This window comes from Lolium rigidum, chromosome 5 (assembly GCF_022539505.1).
Source record: "Lolium rigidum isolate FL_2022 chromosome 5, APGP_CSIRO_Lrig_0.1, whole genome shotgun sequence".
In the NCBI taxonomy this organism is placed as follows: domain Eukaryota; kingdom Viridiplantae; phylum Streptophyta; class Magnoliopsida; order Poales; family Poaceae; genus Lolium; species Lolium rigidum.
This window is the reverse complement of record NC_061512.1, coordinates 23,220,646-23,234,465: the sequence shown is the minus strand read 5'-3', so window position 1 is coordinate 23,234,465 and position 13,820 is coordinate 23,220,646. Positions and strand designations below refer to the sequence as shown.

At 41.1% G+C, this 13,820-nt stretch overlaps 2 protein-coding genes across 6 annotated transcripts; both read left to right on the top strand.

Moving 5' to 3' along the window:
- Nucleotides 1-5,293: 5,293 nt before the first annotated feature.
- Nucleotides 5,294-10,062, top strand: LOC124652860 (putative uridine kinase C227.14). 5 transcript variants are annotated; one of them, XM_047191904.1, is made up of 12 exons: nt 5,298-5,521; nt 5,967-6,124; nt 6,197-6,240; nt 6,940-7,017; nt 7,653-7,854; nt 7,929-7,959; nt 8,038-8,096; nt 8,179-8,252; nt 8,644-8,730; nt 9,203-9,264; nt 9,349-9,377; nt 9,751-10,062. In XM_047191904.1, the coding sequence occupies exons 1-12, from the start codon at nt 5,434-5,436 to the stop codon at nt 9,841-9,843; spliced, it is 1,005 nt and encodes a 334-aa protein (XP_047047860.1). In that variant the 5' UTR covers nt 5,298-5,433; the 3' UTR covers nt 9,844-10,062. The 5 variants fall into 5 exon arrangements, with proteins under 5 accessions (XP_047047864.1, XP_047047860.1, XP_047047862.1 ...); XM_047191906.1 differs by having other exon boundaries at nt 5,299-5,521; nt 5,997-6,124; XM_047191905.1 differs by having other exon boundaries at nt 5,301-5,521; nt 7,662-7,854.
- Nucleotides 9,915-13,629, top strand: LOC124652859 (1-aminocyclopropane-1-carboxylate oxidase homolog 1-like). Its single transcript, XM_047191903.1, has 2 exons — nt 9,915-9,964; nt 12,244-13,629. Exon 2 carries the CDS (start codon nt 12,351-12,353, stop codon nt 13,440-13,442), a length of 1,092 nt encoding a protein of 363 aa, XP_047047859.1. The 5' UTR covers nt 9,915-9,964; nt 12,244-12,350; the 3' UTR covers nt 13,443-13,629.
- The last annotated feature ends 191 nt before the right edge of the window (nt 13,630-13,820 follow it).

The window sequence follows — 13,820 nt, the reverse complement described above, 5'->3', positions numbered from 1 at the left end:
TACCTATCTTCAAGAATAAAGGAGATATTCAAAATTGTACTAATTATCGAGGAATTAAGCTTATGAGCCATACTACGGAACTTTGTGAGAGAATCATCGAGCATCGCTTGAGGAGAGTGACGAATGTCACTAAAAACCAATTCGGTTTCATGCCCGGTAGGTCGACTACAGAGGCGATTTTCTTACTTCGCCAACTTATGGAGGGATATAGGGAGCAGAAGAAGGACCTACATATGGTCTTCATCGATTTGGAGAAGGCGTATGACAAGATACCAAGGGCGGTCATGTGTGGTGGGCGCTAGAGAGAAACACAAAGTTCCAACAAAGTACATTACCCTCATAAGAGATATGTACGTCCGTGTTGTGACAAATGTTCGCGTAGGTGATACTAAGACCGATACCTTCCCAATCACGATAGGACTACATCAAGGGCCAACCTTGAGCCCATATATGTTTTCTTGGTGATGGATATGGTGACCAAGGATATACAAGGAGATATTCCTTGGTGTATGCTCTTTGTTGATGATGTGGTGCTAGTAGATGAAACTAGGGCCGACGTAAACAGGAAGTTAGAGTTTTGGAGGCAGATGTTGGAGTCAAAGGGGTTTAAACTTAGCAGGACCAAGACAGAGTACATGTTGGAGATAGTGCTCTAGATGGAATGGTTGAGGCCTATGTTATCAAGAGCAGGATTTGTTCCGTCATAGTGACGGCAAGATACTTTTATAAAGGGCTCACTCGGTGAGATTACATCGATGAAAGCTGCACAACGTATGACTAGGTCACGAGGATGTAATCACATGTGAATGAGCTGAAAAAGCCTTGTCGGTAACGAGACCGAACTAGGTATCGAGATACCGATGATCATGTCTAGGACAAGTGCCATATCGAATGAACAAAAAGAATAAGACTAATTGCATATAGGTTCAAACGGTGATCATATATTCATGGAATACATAGTGATCGCTATGGTTCTCCAAACCCCGTAGTGATCATATGGTCGGTAACCTAGTCGGTCAAAGATATGATATTTCCGAACCATAGGGTAGGATTCATCGGAGTTGAGAGATATATCCGGAATAGGGTTCCAGAGAAATCCGAAAGATGTTCGGAATAGTTCGGGAGGTGTCTCAAACTAATGGAAATTAAAAGATATGTTTAATATGTTGATTAAATGAATTAATATATTAAAATATATTAATTTAATAAAAATATGAATTTTATTTAATTAAAAAGGTCAACTCTATTTTATTAGGCCCCCATATGGAAGGGCCAAATAAAATAAAAGGAGAAAGAAAATAAGGAAAGGGGTGAGTCGGCCGGCCCACCTGGGTGACCGAACGAGCGGGGGGAGGGGCTCCTTTGTTTAGTCCCACCTTGCCCCAACTCCGGTCCATTGGGGAAAAATAAGTACTCAATTAAATAGAAAACTATCTCTCTCTACTTTTCGACTCCGTGCGGTTCCCCGAAGAACTGCATAGAGAGGAGACAACTGCGATCCACTCGGTACGTGGGAGCGCTGCACGGATCCGGATCTAGAAGACCTACTTCCGCAACTTCGCTGGATCGGAGCCGGGAGCGTCGTTGAACACCGTACATGTGCAAAACAATGAGGTGCTACACCTGTGACACTTGAGGTCACGGAGAGGACTTCTTCATGACACCGAGGTCGGCGACGACTGTTCGTCTACATCATCCACGTTCTAGCGGACGTTAACCTCTATCGGTTTACGAGGGTACGTTACTGATACGTGCATTTTACATCATCACTATTGCTACATATATGTTTAGTTTACATTGATATATGTCATCATACACCATTATTTATGCATTTTTTTAGTTGATTTCCCGGGCTTTCCTACAAAGTCCCCTTTATTTGTATTTAATTCCTGGGAGGCAGAAAACCTCCTTTCTCGTTTTTTATTGTTTCAGAGGATTTCTGGACATCTAAACATCAATGAAAAAAAAATACCTGATCAATTTTTCACCCGGAGAAGGACCGTGAGCGAAAGAAGCATGCGAGGGATGCCACGAGGGCCAAACGGCACTAGGTGGCACACCTAGATATGTAGGGCGCGCCACCCTGGCTCCTTTGCGCCTCGAGTATCGTCTCGAACCCCCTTTTATACCAGAGGCTCTGTTTCGCGTAAAAACCGAAGCCATATTTTCCCGAGATTTATTGAGGCGGCGGCGGAGGCGAAGGTCTTCTCCTACTCAGGGAGAGGGCAGATCATGCCGCACCGGTGCCTCCGGTGAAGGAGAAATCGACGCCATCGTTATCACCACTCCTCCTTGGCTTGGGGGGGGGAGGCATCCAAATATCTCCATCATCACCATCATCACCACCATCTCCACCTACGAGATCGACTTCATACCCCTCATACTTTGTGTTGAATTGAACCCCGAATATCGTTTTGAGGCTATTGCATGTTTGTGATTGGTACTTTATCTTTATTTGGTGGAGAGATTATATATTCAGATTGTGTTGTAATCATTATACCTTTGGTCCATATCATGTTTGACACTTGTGAGTAGTTTCCTACGTTCCTGAGGGCATAGCCGCATAGGATGATATAACTATGATTCTATATGATGTGCAATGAGTATTTGGTCTATTTTTCTATCTTTTATGTTGTTCTATGACGGTTTTATGCGAGCATCGACTGCTTATTACTTCACCTATATGGGCTCATAGGGCTGCACTTTAATGTAACGAATGTGTGTTGGAAGGGACAAACTGTCAGAAATCATTTTCCAATACTATGAGTTGCATTAGAGGGGTTTATGTCGGGGACCAATGATCTTATTGCTATGGTGGGACATTTATATCTTAATAATTTCTATATTTGCTCATGAAATAGCTCTAGGACCCATCATAAGGTGTGCACTTTCTCATATTTATAGCTGCACTTAATGTAGGCTCCGCCGCTAATTAAATGAAACTTGACAAAATATTTACCATGTTGTGTAGAACTCCGATGCTAGTAAATTCATGCCGCCCTCGGGAACATTTGTCTCATATAAGCGCACACACACTTGAGCTTGTCCTCTTGCTGCATAGAGGATTGAACTTTCTCTCATTGAGAGCTTTTACATACTGCAATATTTACTTTCTGTATTTTACTTTATTGCAAACTATACACACAAAACACCAAAACTACTGCTTCATTATTATTGTTACTTGTCAAATCTGCTAACCAATACCTTCAGCTCCTCGTGGGTTCGACAATCTTTTTATTGAAAAGTACTACAATTGATCTCCTGCACTTGGGAGCCATCATTTATCGATATCACCTCCGTTACTGCATTATCACATAGATAGATCTTAAAAGTATTAGGGTTCGTGTCAAAATAGGAAATTATTTGTTTTCTGCTATGAGACCAACAATGGCATCAGAGCCAATATATGCGTAGTATGCTTGTACGGATAAAACTCATATGCTACATGTGAGCATCTATTCTATAATTGTTACTCTCCCACGTGTACTTGTCTACTACTGCGGCATTGTTTGATGAAGAGGCCCCCGACCGACCTCACGCGTACACTTACGCGAGACTGGTTCCGCATTTGATATCCGAAAATAGCCTTCTGGAGCATTAGTGAATAATCCGACTTTAAAGGTGCTAGAAAAAAATAGACATGGGAGAAAAAGGTAAAAGTGAACTCAAATGTACCTATAGATTTGTCTTAATATGAATGCATGGAAATCATCAATCCGTTTCAAAACTTAATTTACTTTTTTATTATGTTTTATTTATGAGTAAAGTCTGTGTGAAACCTTGAGTTTGTAGACCCAAACAAAATCAAACCCTGAACTTTAAATCCCTAAAATTAGCACCCCAAACTCCCACTTCCCGGTTATTACTTGTCAGATGCCGTTTTCTAGTAAGTAATCGAAAGGCAAGAATCTAGCTAGCTGATTGATGTCTAATATCTAGTCGATTGATCCACCACTAGTTGTCTACGGATTAGCCAAGTCTCACATCAAGCAAGCCAAATTCAGTATGTGGTGTCGTGGATGGCAAGTGCTCTGGACGCTGCTCTGGACGCGGGAGGAACGGGGAGCACCACCCGAATTGCTGCTCGGTTGGGAAGTGTCACCTTTGTTGTGTACGAGAGAGACGAGAGATCAATTTTTTTTTGAGAAGGAAGCTGCGTTTTATTAATCAACCAGAAAAGTCAGAACATAAAATCCCTAAGATATGGTCCGGGGGAGTCCCCATCCATCTATTACAACTTTTATTTTCGCAGCTCTTTTTGGCTAACACATGTGCAACCTTGTTGATATCTCGTCTGACCCAAGGAGAAAGGGAGGGATGAAGAAGACAAATATGACAAGTGGGCCTTAGATTTCAGCGAGAGAGATGAGAAGACGGAGCGATCCCCTGCCAATTAAGACCAGGAATGCTAAGTTCAGGGCACTGTTTTCTGAAATTAAGAGTTTGAGGTTTGATTTTGACACCTAATATGAATACAAGGTTTATTTTAGACTTCACTCTTTGTTTATCGTCTTCCTCTTCACCGCTTGATTAACACCTTTTTTTATTAGGTTTGATCTTTAAAATACCTACCTTGCTCGGGACAAATTGCATTATTGTTGTTGTCGTCATTGTAGGAGCTAAGATAAAAGAACTAGCGGATGGGTCATATTAAGGATGACAATGGGTATGGTATGGGTAGGGTAGAGCAATACAAAACACATACCCGTATAGTCAATGAGTACAAACTTCTACCAATATTTGTATCCATGGGTATAAAACTTTACTCATACCTATACCCGGCGGTTACCCGTACCCATTGGGTACGAGGTGGGTAGGTCAAATTATACACAAGTCACTCGCAATTTTACATTTATCGATAACAAATTTGATTAAAAATGAACTATCTTAAATCAATAACAGGTAGTTAAGTACATAACAATTAACAAATCTAAAATCACACTCTCATATTTTAACTCATAAATCAACAAAAATAGTGTCATGTAAGAAATTGACAATAACCGAGCAAGCTATGGGTATACCCACACGTGACTATACCTGCAGACATAAAAATATACCCAGACCATGCACATGCGGGTACAGTACCTGCAGGTACCCATACCCGTGGGTAAAATTGCCATCCTTAGGTCATATGAATCAATGTGTAGTGAAAATTAGTATGTGAGGGTCTAGATGGAAAGTTCAACCTGGTCTCTTTGGTAATTTCGGTTTCAAAAGACATACGGGTTTGACAATTTTTGTTCCAGAAAAAGTTCGGTTTCTGAATAAAAACCCAGTCGAGTCTGCGAATAGGATATGGATTATTCAAAGAAGTCGTTATCTACTTAATCCTCTCGAAAATCCAGACACTAACAAACCATAGCGTTTTATCCTCTAATAATCTAACTCTAGAAGAACATCACACAGGCCCTCCTCGATCCAGACTCCGGAGTAATGGAGTTGTCAGCTTCCATCGCCCACGCCACGGCGCAGGCACGGCTGCTCCGGCCGACGGCCGATTGTCGCCGGCTCGGGTCGCCCCGTAAGTAACCCATCTGCCCCTCTCTCGATTTCCCCAACCAGCAACTAGACCCGCGATTGACCAATTTTCTCTCGGCGCCGGTTTCGATTAGTAGGCGACGGCTAAATTCCTAGACCGAATGTCCTGAAAGGACAAGTAATTTGAAACAGAGGAGTGCTACTGTGAATCTGTGGTGAGCAGCTCGTGATGAGTGGTTGGCTAGCGGTTAGCGCAGTGACACAAGTTTAATTTAATTGAAGGAAGAAGCAGCAGTTATCTATTGACTTACAGATACCCATAATTTATCACAGTTGCTTTACTTTTAACTTCTGGCGTTTGTTTCATACTTGCTTTTGATTCTTAGCTAGTGTACAGTCTTGCATACGTTTTCTCTTTGTTGCTGTAAGCCTGAAAAATACTTTTTATTCACCAACATTTTCCTTATTTTCGTTTCTTCGCTGTATAGCTCAAAAGCACAATTTCGCTGCCTTTTCAGGATATATGTCCTGTAGGAGCTTTGCTTTACTAAGTAAAGTGACGAAGGAGGTACCTTCAATCAGCGTGAGCTTTCGACACACATTTCTTCAACCGGTTGTTCGGGCTACACAGAAGAACAAACACGATGTGAGCAGCCTTTACTTACGCAGTTTTGTTACGCATTTTTTTTGCGATGTTTGACTTCATATGATTTTCCAGGTTACATGCTACCAGAGACAAGGATCTCCACAGATTGAAGCCAAGTAAGTTATTGTTACCACTTACGAAGGAAAACAATCACCTACTTCTTCATACTTGGCCTATTTAATTTGCTGAGTTGGTCTTTACTACCGTACTATGGTGGAGCTACCCTCGCAATATTTTCTGGGTGTTCTTGGGTTTTTGTTAGGTTGCTGTTAAAAATTGTTTTCTCAACTATATTCAGTTCTGATGGTGGTCTATGACAAAAGATTCGACCCATTTAATCAGTGTTCCTTTTTGTGAAGGGGGCAAATAAGCAAAAAGTAAGTGAAATCATTGTTGCCATTTTAGAAAATTCCTGTAAATGATTTAATAGTTTGATCTTTTTCATGACAATGCATATATTCTTAGCTAAACAATAGTATTTACATGTCCCGTTATTTTTGGCAGCAGAAATCCTGACTCGGAGGGGAAAATCAATTTCTAGAACATAAAAATCAGCTGATGCCACTGAAATAAAAGGAATTCCAGTTTTCTGTTTTTTTTTGCACCAGTCAGTGTATTTCTGTGTGTGTTTGAATAACTAGAAAACTACCATGAGCTGTTATTATGCTGTAAATGACTGTGACCTTTTTGTTGCATTCATTTACACTGGATTATATGTAGCTGGATGTGTCTACATATTTGCATATTTGTCCACAGCAGTTGAGTTGCAAAACTTACCATCTTAATAGAAGTTGTCTCTGATTTTAAACCTGAAGGTCAATGGAGGAAGTCTATGATGCTTTGGCTGAGCACCTTCTTTCCGTGTTGAAGAATGTTGATCATCTTGATTCAAAGTAAGCCACTTCTAGCAATGCTGTTTGAGACAGAGTGAATTTTTTCTATTGCAATAATCAGTCCATTGCTGGAATTGTTTCTGCACGTCTGTTCTGCACTAGAACATGGATTCTAGAACATTACCGACCAGTTATGCACCTTTATCTATTTGCTATTAGCATCTTGACCTTTGTTTTGGTAAATAATAAGCAAGCATAAACATACATCTGTTTGTGTCATGATTGTCATCCTTGTTTAGAGTGAAACAGGAATTGAACACAATATTTTTTTGGTCCAGTGATATATGAGAAGAGTCTATAGTTTGTTCCTGTTAAGTACCTTGAAATCACCCAGACAGACAAAGATGTCGAGTCCCAAAATAGATTTGTTGAGGCGTGAACATCATAAGTAATAATGCATTCCATGTTTAATTGTTACTGAAGGCATACAAATTAACCTTATCATTCTAGATTGTCCCCTTCTACTTTCTTGCCTCCTTTTTGTTCCCCTTTTGGAGGACTGCTACATTTCACAGTTGAGATGTCAATGGAGTCACTGATGAAATTAGTGAAATAGTGGTTTATGCTAGCTCTTCTACTGACAGCATTTATTGAATTACTTTCCTGCTGGCCCACTTAATAATACTGCTCTTAAGTCTGAACAGATACATTGTTGGTCTAGCTGGCCCACCTGGTGCAGGCAAGTCTACTGTTGCCTCTGAAGTTGTCCGACGTGTCAATGCGTGGTGGTCTCAGAAGCATTCAAAAGACAGTTCACTAAATTCAAATGAAGACATTGCAACAATGCTTCCCATGGACGGATTCCACCTTTACCGTTCTCAGCTTGATGCAATGGAGGTTTGTTCTCTGTTGTGAAATCCATTTTATGATCTTTTTCTTCTTCTGAGTTGTTGACATGGTGGTGCTTCTAGGATCCAAAAGAAGCACATGCTAGAAGAGGAGGTGAGAAGGGTTTTCTGCTTCATATGGGTTAATTGAATATTACTTTCACATCTACTAACATTTCATTTGATAAGCTAGCACCATGGACATTCAATCCATGTCTTTTTCTGAAATGCCTACAGACCCTGAAGAAAGAGGTATTACCATTTCATTATCAAATAATGAGTACTCTGGCAGTAAATGTATTTGGACTTATGCTTGAAGCATCTTGTTCTACAGGGGTCAGTTTATGCTCCATCATTTGATCATGGCGTTGGTGACCCAGTTGAAAATGACATAGTTGTAAAGCCAGAGTAAGTTATTTTGCAGAATATTTGGAAATTATTTTCTTATATTTCACTCAGTTCAGGCGTGAAACCTGCCCAAGTTGATCGCATTGTGGTAAATTAACAGTGATGAACTACTGGGTGGTACCTTTTAGGGTAACTCAATTTTAGCATATCCTATCTGCTCAAAACACTGTTTTTTTCTGGAGTAAAACACAGTTAGAATGTCTTAATCCTATAACTTTATTCGACTGCTATGCTTTTAATCCTCATCAGAAGCTGACCTTGGTGTTTCGACTTTGTACTTTCGATGAGAATGTACCATATAACTTTCAACTTCTCCACCATTGCACCATTTTACCATGAGTACAGATGGTTATTGACCCATGCCTTTTGGTACTTAATTTAATTTTGGCAGGCACAAAATAGTGATAGTCGAAGGAAATTATTTATTACTGGAAGACAATATTTGGAGGGAGATTAGAGACTTGTTTGATGAGAAATGGTGAGTATGCAGGCTTTTCAATTTTTTTTTGGTCTAACATGCACCAAAATGCACATCATCGGGTATTAGAAGAAAACACCGAGAAGAGGCGAAGTACAAACCACCAACTCTGGGGACGACCAAACCAAAACAAACAAGACCCAAGCAAAACTGAAACTAAAAACAAACAGAAAAAATCAAAGCTATTCTAGCCTATTCTAATCTTCACAAAATGGAGAGAGATGGCAATCCCTATCAAGAACTGCCCAAATCAGGAGGCCTGGCGTGTGGAGAGAGCTTGCAAAGGGCTTTGTCTAAGCTTTGCAACCATATTTCATGGTGATCGAATTTCATCGATCATGAATACCATAACTAACACAATACACCCATGTCTATGACCTCTATACTGAGTCATAAGCAGTACGTAATAATTTCTTATTCATCTCAAAAGGTACAATTTTGTGTTTCTGATGGCCGAACCTTACTGTCTCAGGTTCATTGACATTGACATTGATGTATCCATGCAAAGAGTGCTCCAGAGACATATCGGCACAGGTTAGCCTGCCCTATTCACCATTGTTTCTGCTCATTTTCAGATGTATTTCAATTACGTATCTCTGTTTGGTTGCACTTTGCCAGGAAAAGAGCCAGATGTAGCAGCATGGCGGGTAAGTATCCATTTACAGAAAAAAGCCGCACACATATATGCTACTTACGTACAGCCTGATAAAACCGCACTTTTGTTCATGTTATGAAAACTGTCCTATGCTTTAGTATACACTTCCATATTTCATTTACTAGTAAACATTCAGGTCAGAAAAGATTTTTCTCTGCTGCCTATTAAGTAGGATCATTTGATTATATTGTTCTGCTATAAGAAAACCTACATAAGTAGCTACATCCTAGGGAGATTTTCAGCTAAGCATGCCATCCCTGTTCAATTAAGACATCAAATTATTTCATGTTCCTAACCACTGAGTTTCTTCTGAGCACTGCAAGTCTATAACTCCTTACCGTCTCATGATTTGCCTTGTGAATCAGATTGCATACAATGACCGGCCGAATGCTGAGCTTATCATGGAGTCAAGAAAGGCTGCAGATCTTGTAATCAGATCGGTGGACTTCTCATCCTAGACTCCCATGTTTCTGATTTGGATTTCCAGTAATAATAAGTTCTGATGGCGGTCCTCTATGCCAAAAGATTCGACCCATTTAACCAGTGTTCCTTTTTGTGAAGGGGGCAAATAAGCAAAAAGTAAGTGAAATCATTGTTGCCATTTTAGAAAATTCCTGTAAATGATTTAATAGTTTGATCTTTTTCATGACAATGCATATATTCTTAGCTAAACAATAGTATTTACATGTCCCATTATTTTTGGCAGCAGAAATCCTGATTCTGAGGGGAAAATCAATTTCTAGAACATAAAAATTAGCTGATGTCACTGAAATAAAAAAATCCAGTTTAACTACAATACATTTTTAGTTCCAAACTGTCACATGTAATAAACATGAGAGGGTGTACTAAAATCCGGGAATCGGATTATACTCCCTCCATCTTGGTTCATAGGGCTTACACGTATTCCTAGATTGTAAATTTAGTCAAAATAATACATGATATATATTCCAAGGTATATATCATATTAGAAAGCTTAGATGTTCTACTTTCTAATGATATAATTTTTATGTTATACAATTGATATTATGTTAGACAAAATAACAAACTAGGGATACGTCACAAGCCCTATGAACTGGAATAGAGGTAGTAGTTCAATTTCGGTTGCCCAAAGTGGGATACTTAGTTGTGTTTGATATAACAAAACATGCAAACATATCTAAAGAAGCCTCGCTCCATGTTTGATTCGAATTCGTTGTGCTAGATCTGGTTCGAATTCGTTAGCGACTAAACATGCAGACATATCAAAAGGAGCCTTGCTCCATGTTTGATTCGAATTTGTTGTGCTAGATCTGGTTCAAATTCATCAGCGACTAAACATGCAGACATATTAATAGAAGCCATAGTTGTCCAAGCTTAACATGCTGTAATGTCCATGTCTAAAATGGTCTTCTACCCTTCTTTTTCATTCAAACAAATAAGACTCTTGCGTAAGGGAGTGGTAGGAAGAAGTCTCACCTTCTACTCCCTCCCTCTCATTAAACTTGTTTTAATATAAATTTGAATGTATCTAGACACTAAATAAAATATATCTAGACACTAAATAGTAGTTTTATTTAAGCCTCGGCAACGAAGTTTATGAATCGAGAAGTTTAAGCCTCGGCGGATTCAAATCGGCAAGAGGATGTGGCCGTGAGGGAGATACTTGAAGAGGAAAATGAAAGAGGCGATAGAAAATAGGAAAGGCGCTCACAGCGCGGGGGGGGGGGGAATTAGATACGCCGGAGACATACGGTTGCCGGTCAAGTTGTCACGAGGACAGCACGTCAAGAGGGAAAAAAAAAGAGGAAGTATATCTAAACCTACAGTGCACTTATAGTATATAGGACCAAAAATTCAATTTGGCTCCCGGATGCATATGTTCCCTCTAAAAGAACATATTTCATGGTGTCGACTTATTTTGCCAAAAAGTTCTACGAGTACATGCGTTCATCAAGTTTCGTGAAAAACCGATATTTCTATGATCTATATAAAAAAGAGCACGACAAGTTGATTTTTCATGAAACGATTTTGTGAACGTGTGAATTTTTTGTTTCAGATTTTTTGACATTTTAAAATATGTCTAAGATGCATTTTAAAATAAAGAAAGCATATGCTCCATGAGCCAAAACAACACTCTCGACTAATCTATATTATGATTTTTAAAATAGAAAAGTCATCTAACACGCTAAAACTGTGTCAAGCAACATCTTCTAAATACCAGTTCAACTAAGGAGTTCTTTCTATAGAAATTCATACGATCAAGTCCTTAGGTTTTTGAAACAGTGAAATGGAAAAGGAAGCTATTCGAATCATTACTATTTGATTCTAACATGTTTTGAAAAAGTCGAGGTATTTCAAATTATTTGTTGGCACGGACAAAGTAAGAGAAAACTCTAAATGTGAGAGAAATCAACCTTCTCCACTCACTGAATAAGTGCACTTTTTTGGAAGTATTTTTTTTTTCAAACTTCGACTAATTTTTTGCACAAAATAGCAACGTACGTGACATCAAATTACTAGATTATTAAAACTACATGTCAAGATGAAGCTAGCAATATTAATGTAATATCATAAATGCTGCAATTTTTATATAAAAAGTTAGTCAAAGTTAATAAATTTTACTTAAGACATATCTAAATGTGCACTTATTTGTGAACAGAGGGAATAGTTGAGCGTGCTCATTATTTTGTTTCCTATAATCAAATTATGTGGCTTCAGAGCTTCGAGTATTTGCATTATCAATCTAATTGATTCCAGAGTCCACATTAGATGTGGATGTGGATGGTGACATGTAGTAGCTAGCGGTTACAACGATGATTGTTGGGAGAAGTGCCACGACGTGAAGATGGCTGATCCACAAAATTTCCATCGAATGCAAGGTTCTGCAAAAGAAAAAAGACAAACGGAGTGTTGGAGTGCATACAAACTGATATATACAAGTAGCTTGGTACAGACAGCTAGCGTCAATTCTACAGCAGTTCCAATAATGGCTTCTGAGTTGGATCGTTTCCAAGAGCTCAAGGCCTTCGACGACACCAAGTCCGGCGTGAAGGGCCTCGTTGACGCAGGCGTCAGTACCGTACCGGCCATCTTCCACCACCCGCCGGCATCCCTCGCACTCGACAATACTCATGACCACCACTTCGGCATCCCGGTAATCGACCTCGCTGGCCCGTGGACACCTTCCCGGCATGCCGAGCTGGTCAGCAAGGTGAAGTCGGCCGCGGAGACGGTGGGCTTCTTCCAGGCGGTGAACCACGGTGTGCCGGAGGCAGCCATGTCGCAGATGCTCGCGGCGGTGCGGAGCTTCAACGAGGAGCCAGCGGAGGCGAAGCGCGTGTACTACACGCGGGACGAGGGTAGGCGTGTGAGGTACCAGACTAACTTCGATCTGTTCCAGTCACCGGCGGCTAACTGGCGCGACACCCTCTACTTTGAGATGGAGCCAAACGGACCGACGGCAGAGGAGATCCCGCCGGCGTGCAGAGGCGTGGTGGCGGATTACACGAGGTCGGTGCGGACGCTGGGCGGCACGGTGCTGGAGCTGCTGTCTGAGGCTCTGGGCCTCCACCGTGGGTACCTCGAGCACGACGCCGGGTGCCTGGAGGGGATGAACATCGCGGCCCACTACTACCCGGCGTGTCCCGAGCCGCGCGTCACTATGGGAACCACCAGGCACTCTGACCCGAGCTTTTTCACGGTGCTACTCCAGGACGGCGTCGGCGGCCTCCAGGTGATCGTCGAGGACGAAAAGATGCAGCCGGTCTGGGTGGACGTGCCGGCCGTGGCCGGCGCGCTCATCGTCAACATCGGCGACTTCCTGCAGCTCATGTCCAACGACAGGTTCAAGAGCGTGGAGCACCGTGTGGTGTCCAAGAGCGTCGGACCTCGGGTCTCGGTGGCCTGTTTCTTCCAGTCGCATGGCGCTGCCGCGTCCACGAGGGTGTACGGCCCGATCATACCGGAGGGTGATCCGAGCCCTCAGCTGTACAGAAGCACCACGGTGGAGAAGATCCTCCAACACTTCAGGGAGAAGGGCCTCGATGGCAGCTCCGCGCTCCAGCATTTTAGGGTTTAATCAGCCCTATATGTCTAGCCGCCTAGTATTTGTGATCCGAATTGGTGTTTGGATTTGTATCCGTATGTGCATCTTTATCGTTTCTTGATGATGCCCTATCTCTAGCCGCCTAGTATTTCTGATCCGAAGTGGAATTAGCAGATACTCCTTAATGTAAACTTAGATACTCAAATTTGGTGTGCATAAATTGCATGTGTGGTCACACATGCTAGATGATGCCCCAGGCATACCATTGAAATTAGTATAAAATAAAAGGTTCGGTCGAACCTTTCAATATATTTGCTATGACTATACTTCAATAGGTGAAAAAATAGCCATTGAAGATAGTATAAGGAAAAAAAGGATTCCATCAAGCCCTTAAATCTATAAATGCTCCGA

Bases quoted from the DNA above. Each gene is read 5' to 3' on its own strand.
- LOC124652859 (XM_047191903.1), top strand. From the start codon at position 12,351: ATGGCTTCTGAGTTGGATCGTTTCCAAGAGCTCAAGGCCTTCGACGAC.
- LOC124652860 (XM_047191904.1), top strand. From the start codon at position 5,434: ATGGAGTTGTCAGCTTCCATCGCCCACGCCACGGCGCAGGCACGGCTG. The intron at 5,522-5,966 runs GTAAGTAACCCA...TTCGCTGTATAG, and splicing joins TCGCCGGCTCGGGTCGCCCC to CTCAAAAGCACAATTTCGCT. The intron at 6,241-6,939 runs GTAAGTTATTGT...TTAAACCTGAAG, and splicing joins TCTCCACAGATTGAAGCCAA to GTCAATGGAGGAAGTCTATG.